Below are 17,358 nucleotides of genomic sequence, written 5' to 3'. Positions count from 1 at the left end.
AAAAATTACAAATAGGTTTAATAATTTAATAGTTAATAAAATGTTGTGAACCCCAAAAACCTAGTCTTGAAATCACCTCCAATCTCAGTCCACATTCATGTACCTCCTTTGTTGTCTATTCTCTAAAAAAAAATCTCAATACACTCATCTTTACACACATTGACACCTTCATCGAATTGAACCTAGATTGAGATCACCTTTGTTGACGGTTTGGTTGATTGGCAACGATTTTTGGGACATCATCGTTAGGCCTTGGTTAATGAGGTTATAATCGAGGTGCGTCTATTGTTGGTTGAAAACTATTTCCAAAGCCCCTCTTAGGCATGGTTAAGCTTTATTTAGACAACTTTTTTAATTAATTATTAAACCCACATCAGCACATAACAATATTTTGTTTTACAGAATTGTAGCGAAAGGATCATATTGATTTGTGACACCTATTTTCAATGACTACATTCATCGATTTTCAATTTCAGGGATCATCTTGATGATGTGGGTCAATTTCAGGGACCGTCTTAATGGTGTGAGTCAATTTCAGGGACTATTTGTGATAAAAACTCGTAAATCTTGTAGGGCTCATTTATGTACCACATCAGCACTTAACATAATTGTGACGGAATGACTATATTGATTTGCAACACCTATTTTCAGAAAACCCTACGTTTTAAATAGTGTGTTATCTTCTCTTCACCCTTACCAATCTTACGATGAACGGTAATGCAAATAAAAAAAAATAGGGATACTTTGGATGCGGTTCCTAGTCTCAAACACTCTTTGACTAAAACCTTAATGGTACAAATTAAAAATGGGTACACCTAAAAATAAAAATATATGATAAAAAATTTAGCCATAAATATAAATATACTAATTGTAACATTTTTAACACTAAATGAATATTTTTAGGTAAAAATACTTTATTATTGAAATAATTAATGATGTTATTAATACCCAAAAACCTTGATAAAAAATTAAAAAGAAATAAGATTTTAATCAATAGAGTAGTAAAAGAAATGATGAGAAGCTAATTTCTCATAAAAAATAATACTATAGAGTACGTAAGTAGCACTCAATTTGAGCGCTGATACACCCACCATAAAAAGTTAAGAAAACCGAACATTCTCTTATCACCCCATCACGTAAATTATCCTATCGCATGCAATGAATGAATGTTTATTAACGCACAAACCAACCCTAAGATTGCTAACATGGATGATGTGATGTGTAAATGCAGATACTAGTATGATATATATAGTTAAAAGAGAGGATGATATGTTAAGTTCTAACCCTAACCCTAAACCTAATCATCATCATCATCATCATCATCATGTTTTCGCCATTACTCCCGCAAAACACTGATACATGGGGGCGCAATATAAGCGCTGAAATCGAGCGCCTCCGCCTCTCCCTCTGCCTTTCCACAACCGGCAGCAGCAGCAGTAACGCGGCAGCTTTTATGTGTTATAAATTTTAAAATGTCCTTGAGGCTGGCGACGGTTGTGGTGGAGCTCAGCAGTAAAAACCTTGCTTTTCTTTTCTTTTTTTCTATTTCTTCAAATTTAATTGTGTTATTTTAGGGAAATTAAATTTCCTAAATATGATAAAATAAAAAGGACGTCATGGGGCTGCTTTTGCCTCCTTGGCTCTCCATTCGCGTGCCCTTCTTTTACGCTCTCTGTCAGATTTCTCCCCTCCTCTTGTTCCGTCACATCCCATCTCTCTCTCTCTCTACACATATAAGTCTAGTCGCTTCTGTCCTTTTTTCTTCACTTCTCTCTCTAGCCAGGGATTTTTTTCTCTCTCTAGGTTGTTTTTGGAGTTTGAGCGCTCTCTCTCTCCCTTTTCTCTGTCTGCTTCATAAACACAGAAAGATCACATCTTTCTCTGTTTTATCATCCTCCCAATTCTCTCTGTTATCAGTTTTGGGCGGAGATGCGTCGTGGACGAAGGTTGGTTCCGTCGTACACTTAAGCAGATATGTAAGTCCCTCTCTCTCATCCTCCTAATTTCCACATTTCGTATAACTGTGCAAATATTTAAGAAAAAAAAAGCAAAAAGTTTCGTACTTTATAGCCTAAAGGTTCTGATTTTCACCAATTCTACAATTTAGGTTGTGGGTTTATGGGGAAAAACATAATCTTTTTTCAAAACAAGATTTTGGGTTGTTCTTAGTTTTGTCTGCAATTCCAGTCTCTGTTTTCTGCGGATAAGAATCTGCTGTATTACAGTGATTTAGTGACGATTGGTTTGCATGGTTGGTTGTTGATTATAATTTACTAATTTTTATGCGTGTTGTCTCAATTCTGATATTGATTGTTGTACTTTGTTTTGTTAATTAGTTTAATGGTGTCGGTGAAAGTAAATGTGTGGTAAGATCTTATAATCTTTAGAGATGAAATTTTCATGTGAGTAAATTAGAAAATAGACCCCATAGCCCCACAAACCAAATTGCAGAGTAAGAGATGATCAAAACATTTAAAGCTATAAAGTACGGATTTTTTTACTTTTTTCTTAACTATGATAGTAGATTAGAAAACAAAATTACACTCGGACAATTATAAGTTTTGCTGCTCTAAGTGATAATTAGTTGTCAAGTTAATTTGGTGTCATTCTTCCACAGTAACGTCAATCGTTTTTGAAGTGTTTTTCTCGAAAATGTGATATAATCCAAGGCTTGGTGTCTCTCTAGCATTACTCATTGTTAAATCATGGCGGTTGGTTGGCCTTTTTATTTGGTTCTTAATTGGTTGATCATTGACAATTTTTGGTTTATTAGTGGGCCGTTAATTAAGCATTGGAGCATATTTATAAACATATTGGTAATCTGGCAGTGTTCTGTCACTTTTGAGTGTTTTTTGTTGTTGGCATTTTGGAAAGAAAAAAATAATGTACCATAAGATCAAAATTGGATAGCTAAGAAGGTCTATCCGCAGCCCAAACGTGAATATCAGTTTTATTTTACACCTTGTTTTGTGACCAATCGGGTGTCTCGAATTAATTTCTGTATCCTAAGATGAACTTTTGAGCGTTTGTTGGTGAGATCAGTTTTCATTTTTCACCTTGTTTTGTAATCCTCGATTGAATTACCGTACCTAAAATCAATCAGTTGCTTCGATTAATTTCGGTATCTGATGTTTTTTGTTTAATGTAATATTTTTACCTTTGTTGTGAGAAAGATAACTTTAGTTTATATAGGGGAGTGACTTCTGCACTCCGTTTTGACCTTACGCACTCCCTTCTTTCGTTATGGTTCTTTCTTTTTGGTCATTTAATGAAACGGAACAAAAAAAATCAAGGAACAAAATTAAGGGGTGAGTGCAAGAGGTGCAATGGAGAGTGGAAATCAAACCCTATATAAAATTAAATCATCATATTATGCTGGCTATTCTGAATCATTACATATACCCTGAAGTAGGGAGTATTTAAGTTTATATTTTAATAAATACCTATTAGTGAATTACCAAATTAAAAATAAATAATACATATGTAAATAATTGAATTATTCAAACTTTGTGAAATATATTATGTGCTTGTTTGTTATCTTCCATTTACTGTATATAAGTACACCAGTCAATAAGCAATAAGTACAATGTAAATTAAATTATGGAAATAATTGAATTATTCATCTCGAAATGTATCATGTTATAGTTTGTCATCGTCCCTTTTCCTGTCTAAAGTTAATAAGTTTGTATCGAAAGGATTTCTTACAAAGAGCTGCCTTGTTCTCAACTTTTTTATACGCATGCCAGACCCGATATGCTCTCTAAGTTTAATGATTTGGCTGAAGAAATAGCCATTGTGTTCGTTGTATGCCAATTGGAATATATTTGACCAGTTTTCAGGATTAAGCATTTCTCCTTTTGTTCATCAAAACTCTAACATAATCCTAGTTAAATCCAGCATTACTTGTCAGTTTGTTATTTTGCTGATGTCTGGACTGTTGAACTACAATGAGAATGCTCATCTTCTTAAATTTTTGCCGTTTCTGTATTTGACTATTAGTGGTTGAAAGGCTGGTGAAGGCACCAGGAATTTATGGAGGTTCCTTTATTTTCTTGTCTTAAATGCATGCATGGGCGATGAAATTGTTATCCTGGTTTCAAAACAAGCATGCAACTGGTGGCCGCAATTTCATTCCATTAGAGGAAATTTACGGTTTGATGCACATATTAGCCTCATTGTTTCTATCATCTGGTAGCTGTATCTGCTTCTTTTGGTTTTCATAGTCTTAGCTAGTTAGTTCCTTCCTATCCAGCTGTTTATTTCCTTTTAGACATTAACATATCATAAAATCACAGTAGGAGATCGACTAATATAATGGCGTCTGGATCCCAGATACATTATGAAGAGTTTCGGTTTGAGGCAATGGACAATTGTGCGTGCTCCTGGAGATGAAGGAGAGACAGCGTTGGAGTGCTGAAGAGGACGCTTTGTTACGTGCATATGTGAAGCAATATGGACCAAAGGAGTGGAACCTTGTATCGCAGCGCATGAACACACCCCTAGACAGGGATGCTAAATCTTGCTTAGAAAGGTGGAAGAATTATCTCAAACCCGGCATTAAGAAAGGATCCCTAACTGAAGAGGAGCAGCGCCTTGTCATTTGTCTTCAAGCCAAACACGGTAATAAGTGGAAGAAAATTGCTGCTGAAGTCCCTGGTCGTACGGCTAAGAGATTGGGAAAGTGGTGGGAAGTGTTCAAAGAGAAGCAGCAAAGAGAACAGAAGAACAAGAAGATAACTGACCCTATTGTGGAGGGTAAATACGATACAATACTTGAAACTTTTGCCGAGAAGTTGGTGAAGGAGCGTGCGCCAACCTATCTCATGGCTACTTCAAACGGGGCCTATCTTCATACGGAAACATCTTCTCCAGCGCCAACGATTCTTCCTCCTTGGCTTTCTAATTCCAGTGTGTCCCCCAATGTGAGGCCACCATCTCCTTCTGTTACCCTGAGTCTGTCCCCGACAGTGGCACCCTCTCCGCCAATCCCTTGGCTGCAGCAGGATCGAGGATCAGATGGTAGTTTTGTTGTGGGAAATTTGCCACATCATGGTGTAGTTCCCGCTTGTGGGGAGAACCTAGTGATATCTGAGTTGGTGGAGTGCTCCAGAGAGTTGGAGGAAATGCACCGTGCTTGGGCAGCGCATAAGAAGGAAGCTTCGTGGAGGTTAAGAAGGGTGGAGTTGCAACTGGATTCGGAGAAGGCTTGTCGGAGGACGGAGAAGATGGAAGAGATTGAAGCCAAGGTGAAGGCTCTAAGGGAAGAGCAGAAGGCTGCTCTAGACAGGATCGAAGCAGAATACAGGGAACAGTTAGCAGGGCTAAGGAGGGATGCAGAAGCAAAGGAGCAGAAGTTGGCTGAGCAATGGGCCGCGAAGCATTTGCGTCTCTCCCAGTTTCTCGAGCAGATGGGAGGCAGACCAAGGATTGTTGAGCCTAACGGCCGGTGAGAAATATGTGTTTTACATGGTCATTGTAGACGCATGAGGTCCGAATTTCTATTTCTATTTCTGTTTTCTGCTTTGTTTCTTTTCTTGCTTTTGATCTCGTGTGCATTCTGATCTGAAATGCTGTCATAGGTGTTTTATTACGTATACCGTCTGGCTATTGGCCTGGACCGAATGACTGTATTATCTTTTCGCAGCTCTTACAATTATATTTTACCTGTTTCTGGAAAACTTATGCTTCCGTATTTGAAACTACTGAAAAATGATCCAACTCTTTGTTTTAAACTAATCTGACTACGAGGAAGGGGATTCGAACTCTTTGTATTACAAGTGCTAGTCCAATCCGGCATTGAGTATCCTTTTTTGGGCTCGAAACTGAGTAGGTTTCCACAAGTGACAGTTGCAAATGTTTGGACTCCACAGAGTCTAGCCTAGCCTGGAGTCCTACTCTTCTTTTGAATGTCTAATTAGAGGAGGGTTTTGATATATCTGAAGCTTGAATGGACATACAATTGCATCAATGATATTGAGGAATGTTAACGTTTTGCATGCAATCACCTAAAAAGTTCACATACATTAACGACGGATAACCATTCATGCAATCACTATTGCTCTTTTAGTCATCACATCGTGACATGCAACAAAAAACTTTCATCAACTTCCGGTAGATCGAAAACTCTACCATTTAGCGGCTCGAGTCCTTTGAACAAGCCCTCATCAACCATTAGTTCCTCCTCATCGACCATTAGTTCCTCGGCATTTACTTGCGCCTCCCTTTTTGATGGTCTATCAGATGGGTATGCTTCATACAGTATGAAGGTAACCACTTCAACTGCCGATCTAAAGTTGACAGAGTTCTTGTGTGTACGTAACTGCAAAATAAACATTCATTTTCAGAAAAAACTACTCATAGAATTCTTTCTTTTCAACTTGCAAGATTTTACAGATACAAACAATTTATATATATGGAGTTCTCTAAGAAAAGATCACGGAGTTATGGTTCCATAATCACATAAAGGGACTTTGGGTAATTAGGGTTATTAGGATCTTCAACACTTTCTACAAGAGTTCAGTGAGATCCAAACAAGAAACAAATTCAAAATCAAATTACCTTGTCTGTACGACTTCCTGATTTTCTTTTTGTGCACTTGATCTTCCAACCCTTGAGTCTTTCTGCAAAAGAAAATCTGCAAACTCTTCCAGCTATACTTTCACGGATCCCATTGTCCGTGGGCACTAACTGCAGCAATGAACAAAATACACAATGAGTCCCTCATCAAATAACGTCCTACAGGAAATAGCATATATAAAGGTTTTTGCAGTTGACAAGTACAATTAGTTGGGGGAAAAAATATGCATGTCACGGTAAAGATCACTGTTTATAGGAATAGTACTTTACATTCTCAATGTCAAGACCAGCCCGAGGGAGATCTCCCGGAAGCTTGAACGAGTCGACAATATTTATCCCATCCAAATTGTGTTGGCTTTCTTTCCTTCCTTTAACATGAAAGGCAATGAAAGTTATGTGATAGTCACGAGAACATTTCTATACGTATCCTATATGTATATATATGTGTATGTATGTATATGTGCACACAATGTGTCAACTGATAAAAAGATCAATTAAGTGGACAAGCCACCTCGCATGCAGGTTCAAATTCTTGTTTAATTCATAGAATTTTAATGTACAAAGCAGATCCTCTAAAACTCCACAGAGTCTGGCCTGGCGTGGAGTCTTAAATCTTCTTTTGAATGTCTAATTAGAGGACGGTTTTGATATATCTTAAGCTTGAATGGACATACAATTGCATCAATGATATTGAAGAATGTTAGCGTTTTGCATGCAATCACCTAAAAAGTGAGTGTGGTGAACAAATAAGATAAAAAAAAAACGAAAAGTTATATTTTAATCCTTGTCTAAGATTACGTTTTGAATAAAACCTTGTCTAAGATTAAAAACTAATTCTAATCATTGACATTTAATTTTAATTTTTGAATATTAAATAGGTTGTAATAATTATTGAGTTTTTTGTTTGTAGTTTATACATTGATTTCCCATAAATAATAAAAATGTTATTTATCATATATTTTTCATTGTGCGTAAATTTCTCCATATTTATGTATATGCATATTACGTATATATGTATGTTTAGATACCATAGTTACATATCAATACATTTGTACCGACACATTTATATTGATATATACATTCGTACCGAAAGTTATGTAGTGATACATTTGTACCGAAACTTACGTACTAATACTTCTACATCTATGAGTAAAATAAGGTACCTAAAGTTATGTATTGATACATTCGTACCGAAACTTATGTACCAATACTTCCGTACCTATGAATAAAATAAGGTACCGAAAATGTATAAATTGTTTTTGTTTTGTTGTTGTTTTTTTTTAATAATAAGAATATGAATTTATTAAATTTTTATCTATTAATATGATTGGAGAACAAAAAATATTCATTTATTATGGATGGGTAAAGAATTTCGAAGGGTAACATAAATAAAAAAATGTGCTATAATTACTTATATGGTAAGTTTTAAAAATAAGGACTTATATTAGATTTTGAAAACCATTCAGGTTAAAATCTAAAAACAATCTTATTGAAACCCTAAAATCTAAAAACCCCATAAAAAAATGAAAATGACCAAATGAATCTCCTTAAGGCCATCTCCAATCGGGCCGTCATAGGACCATAGGCCAAAGGATAGCCTTTTTTGACACAAAACCCATCTTCAATGAAGGTCTGGGGCAAAAAATCTTGGGATCCATCGGGCCCAAATCCAGCGATATGGCCAATGGGCTGGCCATCTTTAACTAGTCAGCCATCCTTTTTAGTTGGGCCTAGCTGGATTTTTTTTAAGAGAAATTAAAAAAAAATCTATTTTTTTCCTCTAAATACCTAAAACATTTCTACACAATTTCTCACATCCTTTTTCACTCTTCTATACTATCTTACCTCATTTTATTTGAATTCTTCACATTCTATTTACCTTAAACGCTCTTTTCATACAAACCCCTCTCTTACCTCTTCCAATAATTTTTCCTTTATTTTTTTTGATAAATTTCAAATGGCCACATCTTCAAGTGGCACTCAAAATATGTTCGGAGACTTATTCATTTAGTGACAAGTGACACTTAAAATATGTCCAGAGGCAAAAGAGATCCCAATTCCGTCTGTTCGGTTAAGCAATAACCTTATTTTAATATGATTGTTTAATTTAATTAACCAATAAAATTAAAGAACAAACTTAGAATAATAAATTATTGAGGGGCTTAAAAACAGTTTCCTTCGGTTGGAGATGGTATATAAATATGGTCTAGCATTGTTAATTAAAAAATAATTTCTCGCATGACTATAATCTGAACGGCGACTAAACATAGCCTTTTCATTTGGAGATGACCTAAGTTTCATATGCAGTAAGCTTTCAGTATCACTATCCTTAAGTTTCATATGCAATAAGCTTTCAGTATCACTATAATACTTCTCTACTTTTTAATAATTTTTTAAGGAATTAATGCAATAATTAAAAAAGAAAAAAAAACTGTAAAAATACAAAATAAAATTACCTCAAGTACAAGAGGAAGAGGAAGTAGTTACTGACAATAAATACCTTTATTTTATTCTCTTAAACACATGTAAATTCAGTTCATTAAATAATAGTATAGTATGCAAAAGAGCAAAAAGAAACTGAAATAAAAAGAAAAACACTAATATCTCGGGAGTTTGCTCTCCATGAAACACCACCTGCTTGCTAAGCTCAAGAAAGAGGCCAAATTTTTTTCGTGATCCTTGTGGTGATATCCTACTTTTAAATAGACCATTGTGGTGAAAAAGTTATTAATTGTAATCCAGTGATGAAATTCGTTATCAATCATAGTCCAAATTGGATTTTTCCTCATTCTTCCATCATTTGTAGGGGTAAAATTGTTATTTTCGTTTTTATTGATTTTATGAACCAATCATAAAGCATCATATGAACATAATTTTTTTTTTTTTAAAAAACTTTTAGAACTACAATAAAAGAATAAATAAACAATAAAATGACAAGGTTCATATTATTAGATTTTCTCATTTCAAGAGAGCCAAGAGTCCAAATTCAAGATTTAAAAAATCACAAAGTACCTCACTGCGTTTATGTTAGAATATAAGTTATTATGCAAACATTGAATTTAGTTTTATTTTAATAACAGTAGTGGATGGGATGGCTAGGGTTATGTGAGAGAGAGGGGGGAAGGTGGTGGGTGGTCGTCGTGGCTATGGCTGACAAGAGTAGGGATTGGGGAGGAATTTTTGTTTTCCTTTTATTTTTGTTGATTATAAAAAAAAGTGGAATTACCAAAAAGAAAAGAAAAAAGAATGGAATGACTTTTTTACCCCTTCATGTGGATGAGATTTTAACAGAAATTTCAATTTGGACTACAGTTGATAACGAACTTCACCACAGGGTTAAGATTAACACTTTTTTCACTGTAGGGGTCGATTTAAAAGTAGTGTCTCACTATAAGGATCAAGAAAAAAATTTTGCCCAAGAAAGATTCTTCCCAACTCAACCCACTCTACCCTTAAAATATAGCTCAATATCATGCGTCGTCGAGATCATCGGGCTATGACAGAGGCCGGATGGGGGTTATCCCGACTTCCTCCAACTTAGGGCACTCCCTTTGATTAATCAGCTCGGATAACTCAATATCGCCTGTTAAGTCCTGAAATATCTCAGTTGTAGCTATTGCTCCTGCTTTTACACTACCGCCGACATACAAAGAAGGAGCGGAGTGACTGTCAGCATCTCCTTCTCGAGAAGAACAAAAAGTGCGCAGAGGAGATGGGTTTTCCTTCGGAATATTTTCAAGTTCTGGTTTTGGTCCTGAGAAAATTCAACGGATTAAAGGAGAGTAAATCAGCCCATTAGAAATATCAAGAGATTTGATGTGCACTAGAAGGAAAGAGTAATGTAGATACACACACACACACATACGTATACATATACATATATATATATATATATAGGTACAAGGAGCAGGGAATAGGAAGAGTACTTTCGGTCTCCGTTTTATCAACAAATTTCAGGTTCACCAATCTTTCGTAGGCCGACTTAAAGAATTCTGTCACCCTTTCTTCCGTATAGGGTTCCCCATCAAAACCTTGCATATTTTCCTCCGAGATATCATTGCTGCTACAGCCAACATCCGAAGCTTTTCTCTTTCTTGGTGCTGATCTTGTCTTTCTTTCATCCTAAACATAAACCAAAAAATGTTGTGTGGTGAACAAAATCAAATGCGTATTTATATATTTCAAAGATTTACATGCCAAAGATATATGTACAGTATAGTGAACAAAATCAATTGCGTATATTAAATTGATTGATGTAACTCACCTCATCATTTAAGCTTGGGTATGTCTCGTACATCATGAATCTAATTGCTTCGATAATCGATCTCATCAAACAGGAGTTTGATTTCTCATGTCTATAGTACTACATGAAACATTTCAACTTTAGAAAATATATGTGATTAAATTACTTTACTCCAATGCATTTTAAAGATTTTAACGCAAAGTTTATAAATCTAGAATTTTTAGGGCAAAAAGAAACGAAAACTAGGTTTTCAAAATTGCTTAATGAATTTCTCCACCAAAAATCTCTATTATATATATCTGTATATAAGGGGAGAAAGCCAATTTGATGAAACATTCATAATATCAAAATTGTTCTCATTCAATGACGATTTTAAAATATAACAACTGAACTAACGAGGGTTAGAAATTGATGTTTGTTTGCATCAAACCCACTACCCACACACATTTATTTCCAATTTTTTGCTTTTATTTTCTTTCTTTACTAGTTAAAACAATAAAATCAATAATGAAAAGTTAATATTAAAAATTACAAAATTATAAAAATCAAATAATTTCCACGTAATTAATTAAAAAAAAAAACTAGCTCGCGCATTAGCGGGTGCCAAGAGACTAGCGAATAATTACCATGTCCTTCCCTCCATCGGATCGTTGTCTTCGACTAATCCTCCAGCCATCTAGTCTCTCAGAGAAGGAAAATCGGCGAGGAGGCCCTTCCGGTATCAGCTGTAGTCATTCACAAACACATGATATTAATATGAGACCTTTCACACTATATACAACTAGTACATAAAGTAGTAAAGCTATGTATATACCGTCTTTAAATCCTCAGAAAAATCTTCCGGTAATTCAAATGACACTATGTCATCTCCGATCAATACAGTTGTCGGCGATCTTGCTGGCTTTTCTTGAACTTGTGCGACCTCTGGCTGGATATGCAAAACAAATTAGGTGAGAAAGAAAATCATATAACACTTCGCTAGAAAACCTAAAACCCATTACATATATACATATATATATGGTTAATTAAGCGAATGAAACTATACATGGATGTTCGCTGCCATATTCATGGAGTCAGCATGTTGAGGTGGTTGGTACACTACGATCTGCATATTTTCAGGGTTTCCCCACCTGGCCTTCAACTCTGCGGTTTTTTCCTGTGTTAAATGAAAATGTTCAGACAATTAACCATATAATCAAATTCCAAGTATACAAAGTACATTTTAATTGGAGATTGAGGGGCCGAATTATTAGTTAAGAGGCAGAGACTCACCCTAATCATTCTCCGAAGCAAGATTTTGATTTGTCGCAACTTTTCCTCTTGTATTGTACTACTCGAGCCAACAGTGGTTTGTATCTCATGGCTTTCCATGAAATCTGCTTCTGGGAATTCAGGGAAGTCATATTTAGATTCTGCCTCCTCGGAAGAGGCTAAGGCCACTACAGCCAATACATCAAGGGATGAGGGTTTAGAGGACATAGACATCATAATGAACAAAGAGCGAGAGCGAGAGAGAGAGAGAGAGAGAGAGAGAGAGAGAGAGAGAGAGAGAGAGCTTCAAAGAGACTGAGAGACAGAGAGATATAGGAGGCAGCAAAGCACAAGGGATGGGATGTGGAAGAGAAAGTGTTGCAGTTTTATAGGGATGAGAGAAGGTCGACTTTCATGTACCTTCGCCAAGCAGTGCCTGCAAAAAAGGTTAGGTGAGAGCTTTCAATTCGTTACCAATTACGAAAGGTGGTATTTGCAAATGGAGGGAAAGTGCCTGATAAAATCTGAACCAGATTCTCTCATCACACATTTACATTCATTGTCCCAAATCCAAATATGATAATTTTGCCATGCATACACCATATTACTCTTGACGGGATTTTCCTAAAGATTTTAACCCTAATCTAATTAAACCATTTATCGTTTGGGTGCGGCCACTACCAACAACCTAGACGGCACTAAACCTGCAAACCTTTAAATTTAAATTACCAAAATTATGTCTGAAAGTTGGTAGCATTTTTTTTAGAGCTAGGGTCAATTGAAAGTCAAAACTCATAAATTCACTACCTGATTAGGGCCATTACATATCATACATTAAGGGCAAATGAATCCAACAACTGACATTATAATTCATGAGATTTTCGTGGTCTCAAACGGTATCCTGCCGGGGTTTATCATAGGCCTCACATAAAGTCCAGTTGTGTACGGTTGTGCCTTATAGTCTCCCAAGTAAAATAAACAGAGAAAAAACTCTAAACTTAAAAAATTAAACTAAATTTCAATCCCACAGAATATTAGTCATATATGATCATTAATCTTATAACCAAATAAGCCCTTCCACAGTGGGTCGAAAAGTTCTGTGATGTTAATAATGGAGGAATCACACTTCTATAATGGCCTGAAAATCTTAGTCCAATAAGAGCGATTTTTTTTTATAATTCAATATATTGAAGTCATATGTTCCTATATGATAAATAGCCAATTATCTGAGAGTGAGAAAAGAGAACAATCGATCATAAATTAGAGAAAAAGAAAAAATTAACGGGTCCAGAAATTAAAATAAAGAACTCACTTTTATTGAATTCATATCACTGTAGCAATAATGTCATAAGAATTCAACTCATTAGACCAATATAAAATTACAAGTGTATCCAAGGGTCTGTTATTGACATAGAGTTTACTATATAGTTTTTTTTTCCTGAGGACTGAGTAAAGATTCAGTAATATATATATATCCTCTAATTTTACTTTTCTTGGATTAATATCCTCTAGTTATATTTTTGTTAGGTTTATAGTATTTTTCCCAAGTGGTTTAATGGTAGTTTAACAGTACGAAGCGCATCGTTTATATTTTTGTTGGGTACTTGGGCGTTTTTTCTGTTTATATTTTATTTTGCAGTATTTTCTGCCTATTTTTCCACTGAAGCGCATCGTTTTTAAGATGTTTTTTGTAGATCTGGCATTCATGTCGTGTTTCTCGTGTTTGTGTTGTTTTTGTGTTATACCCAATAGCTTAATGGAGCGTGTCGTGTAATACCCGTTAAAGTAAACGGGTAATATGACCTGACCCGAAATCAATCCGTTAATATTATCAGGTAATATGACCCGACCCTTTACCCATTAAGAAAAAAATATTTTAAATCAATAAAAATGAAAATGAAAAACATAATTTGACCCAAAAAAAATGTAAAACATAATACTAAATTAGTATATACATACTAAATTTCAGAGTTGACTCCTTCATGAAAGTTGTAAAGTTTTTCATTACGAGTGATTACATTTTTCACACTTCTACAATAATTATTATTAATTTTATTAATTTTGCACTCAAATAAAAAACAATGTTCATGAGATTTGGAGGGTTTTAAAAATCTAAACGACCATGTAACTATCGTCTAAGCGTTGAGGATGAAATTATGAATGTTTATTATGCTTACATCTTTCAAACTTATACATTAATGATTATGAATTTTGTTTATTTTAAACTCCTTTAAAAATACTGTTCATGAGAGTTTGTATGGTTTTAAAAATTCAAACAATCATATACCCATCCTCAAAGCGTAGAGGATGCGACTACAAGCATTTGCATATTTTTTCATATTTTTCGTACATGTAAATTAATTATTATAATTTTTTTTAATGTGTATGGTATTTTTAAATTACTTGATATTTTTATTTTTAAAGTGTTTTATAATTTTTAATCTCAATACTATAAAAATAAATAAATAAATAAAAACGTAAATTTTAAAATTTATATAGAATAATAATTAATAAACAATATATACATATTCATTATATCTATTGTATTTTATAGTAAGTTTTTTTAGTAGTTTAAAAAATTAAAATCATAAAAATAATTTTTTTCTTATCGTGTCAAAACAGGTTACGCGCGTGTCACTCTCGTATAAACCTGTTACGGGCCCGTTATTAACGGGTTATTATCATGTGACCCGACCCGATTAGTTATTGTGTTGATTCGAACCCCGTTATTTTCGTATTGTTTACATGTCGTGTTAACGGGCCATGTAAAAAGTTGCCATATCTATGTTTTTGTTCGTCAAAATCATTTTGTTTACAATAAAACATCTTTTCCAAAAACAAAAGCAAATTTACGACATAAAAAACAAAAAAAAATTACGAGATCTGTTTATATTTTATTTTGCATTATTTTTTTTCGAATAATAGCAAGATGCTTTATACATTTCCAAAACTTGCAGATGAAAATCTATCGGCCCAAACATTCTTTAACAGATCAGGAACCATGGTATCTCCCACATACAGCCTCCATCCATCAGTCTCAGTGTCAGTTAAGACCCATGTTATGTTTTCTGGTGGGTGTGCAAAGTCAAAGTGCATATGTTTAGTTGCTTTCTTCCTTCTACTGCTACATGAGGAGGTTCTGAACTCTGTGAAGCCTGCAAGAGAACAATATACAAAAACATCAACCGTTCATGACTTGGTGAATGTCATCATGTCAACAATAACAGCCTTCGATCTTTAAAAATTTAAGGTTTCGTTGAATAAAATTATTTCTTCATATGTAAATAAACTTATGAGCTCACCTTGGAAACACCAACTTGGAATGCCTCATGTGGCTGCTCACCTTGATTTTCCTTGATCCATTTCTTAGCACCTACTAGCGATCAGAATTGTTTTCCTGTTTGAGGATGAAGGAAAGTCTGCACTTAACCTATGTTAATTGGCTACTATTGACTAAATAGGATTTGAATATGATTGTGGTACATAAAATTCAAGACTAACTATTGCAAACACCAACTATTTTTTACACATTTCAATCTCGGGATGGCATTTATTAATATATTCTGAAGCAAAAGAATAAAAGGGTCATACAAATAAACAGAGCAAAAGTAAGATCTGAAACCAAAAAATTGTAGTTCATAAAGAAAAATTAGAATTAATAATCGAACTAACCATGTCTTTTATTCCCAAATATTTTAGAGAGGTCCGCGACTTTTGTTCCTCAGTCCATCCATCGGGCAATCCATAGTTTGTTCCATCGACATGATTAACCACTTGGGGTACCCTTTGTAAGGATATTTGTATCTTATCATTTCAGTTATGTAGAAGGTGCCACTTGTATTGATATTAGTGGAGGGTGTTATGAGAGTGTGAGTATAAATAGTAGGAGTGTCTTGTAATAATTAAGTTAAAATAGAAAATACAGTTGGAAAATATTCTTCTCTCTGACTTATTCTCTCTTCCTTCGTAGCTAAGATTTCTTCGTTTTCTGCAATGTTGACATGGTATCTTCGCTAGTGTGGTTAACACTATCGGTTGACGATCCTTCTTGCTTCTGCTCTCTCTCTCTCTCTCTCTATCTCGGAGTATTGCTGTGATTTCTTGCTCCTCGTTGTCTCGTAGGTGTTCTGGTTGTGGTTCTGATTTCAGTCGTTGTTGTTCGAAGTCGGTGGCTTGTGAAACCCTAGAATTTTGGGGATTTTTGGTCATCTTGTGCTGTTGCTCATCATAATTGGTTGTCGAGGTGATGTTACTTATGCATTAACGTTGTGTAGTTGATAATTTTGCGATATTTGTCTTCTCTTCTAAAACCCTAATCTCTGGTTTGTTGCTGAGGATTCTTGATTATGTTCGTAATCTTTCTACTATGACATTAAGATCGTTCTGGATCTTGATCTGTTTTTTGGAATTATCTGTGGTATAATTTGTCACTTCTATGGAGTTTTGCTTGTGATTCAAGATTTGTAGTGTGTTAATTGTGTAAACATGGTTACCACTGCACAATTGGCTCTTACACAATTTTTAATTTCTTCATTGATTTCGAGCGTGAGTAACATTGTCACAGTCAAACTTTATGACTCCAATTATGTTACTTGGAATTTTCAATTGGAATTGTTGTTGGAAGGCAATGGAATTTGTGGCTTTCTTGATGGATCCATTCCTTGTCCTGCACGTTTTGCTGATTTTGATTTGGATAATGACACAGTAGAAAATGAACAAATGTTAACTAATGGATATAATTTTGGAAGATTCATGATAAGGCTTTGATGACACTCATCACTGCCACTTTGTCCATTACTGCTCTGTCTTGTGTGATTGATTGCAAAAGCTCGAAAGAAATGTGGACTTGTCTTCATGAAAGGTTTGCCAATATGACCACAACCAGCATTGTTCAGATGAAAATTGATCTTCAAAACATTAAGAAGGGATCTGAGAATATTGATGCATACTTGCAAAGAATCAAAGATGCTAGGGATCAATTGGCTGCAGTTGCGGTGTTCATATCTAATGAGGACATTGTTATTTTAGCATTGCGCGGTTTACCCCTTGAGTTTAACACCATTAAAGTTGTGATACGTGGTCGTGAGAATCTGGTCTCGCTTAAAGAACTTCGATCACAACTGAGGGTTGGAGAATCTACACTAGATGAGACCACTAGACAGATTCCTCTTATGTTTGCCATGCATGCTCAAACGACTGGCTCTCCATTTGATGTTGGTGGTTCTTCAGTACAAAACCTTATGCTTTAGGATCCAATCTTGGTCAATCATCTGGACATGTGTTGCCTT

At 34.9% G+C, this 17,358-nt stretch overlaps 2 protein-coding genes across 3 annotated transcripts; one reads left to right on the top strand and one right to left on the bottom strand.

The window, feature by feature from the left end:
• The first annotated feature begins 1,722 nt into the window (after window positions 1-1,722).
• Window positions 1,723-5,678, top strand: LOC126619889 (transcription factor AS1-like). 2 transcript variants are annotated; one of them, XM_050288309.1, is made up of 2 exons: window positions 1,723-1,976; window positions 4,296-5,678. In XM_050288309.1, the coding sequence occupies exon 2, from the start codon at window positions 4,389-4,391 to the stop codon at window positions 5,448-5,450; it is 1,062 nt and encodes a 353-aa protein (XP_050144266.1). In that variant the 5' UTR covers window positions 1,723-1,976; window positions 4,296-4,388; the 3' UTR covers window positions 5,451-5,678. The 2 variants fall into 2 exon arrangements, with proteins under 2 accessions (XP_050144266.1, XP_050144265.1); XM_050288308.1 differs by having other exon boundaries at window positions 1,725-1,976; window positions 4,333-5,678.
• A 392-nt stretch (window positions 5,679-6,070) lies between these two features.
• LOC126618183 (uncharacterized) lies at window positions 6,071-12,304 on the bottom strand. Its single transcript, XM_050286267.1, has 9 exons — window positions 12,092-12,304; window positions 11,865-11,975; window positions 11,634-11,741; window positions 11,446-11,544; window positions 10,841-10,939; window positions 10,503-10,698; window positions 10,104-10,330; window positions 6,559-6,687; window positions 6,071-6,319 (listed from the first exon to the last, which is right to left on the bottom strand). The coding sequence occupies exons 1-9, from the start codon at window positions 12,302-12,304 to the stop codon at window positions 6,071-6,073; spliced, it is 1,431 nt and encodes a 476-aa protein (XP_050142224.1).
• Window positions 12,305-17,358: the final 5,054 nt, after the last annotated feature.

This window comes from Malus sylvestris, chromosome 4 (genome assembly GCF_916048215.2).
Source record: "Malus sylvestris chromosome 4, drMalSylv7.2, whole genome shotgun sequence".
In the NCBI taxonomy this organism is placed as follows: domain Eukaryota; kingdom Viridiplantae; phylum Streptophyta; class Magnoliopsida; order Rosales; family Rosaceae; genus Malus; species Malus sylvestris.
The sequence above is the reverse complement of the archived record's forward strand: the minus strand, read 5'-3'. Positions and strand labels throughout refer to the sequence as shown.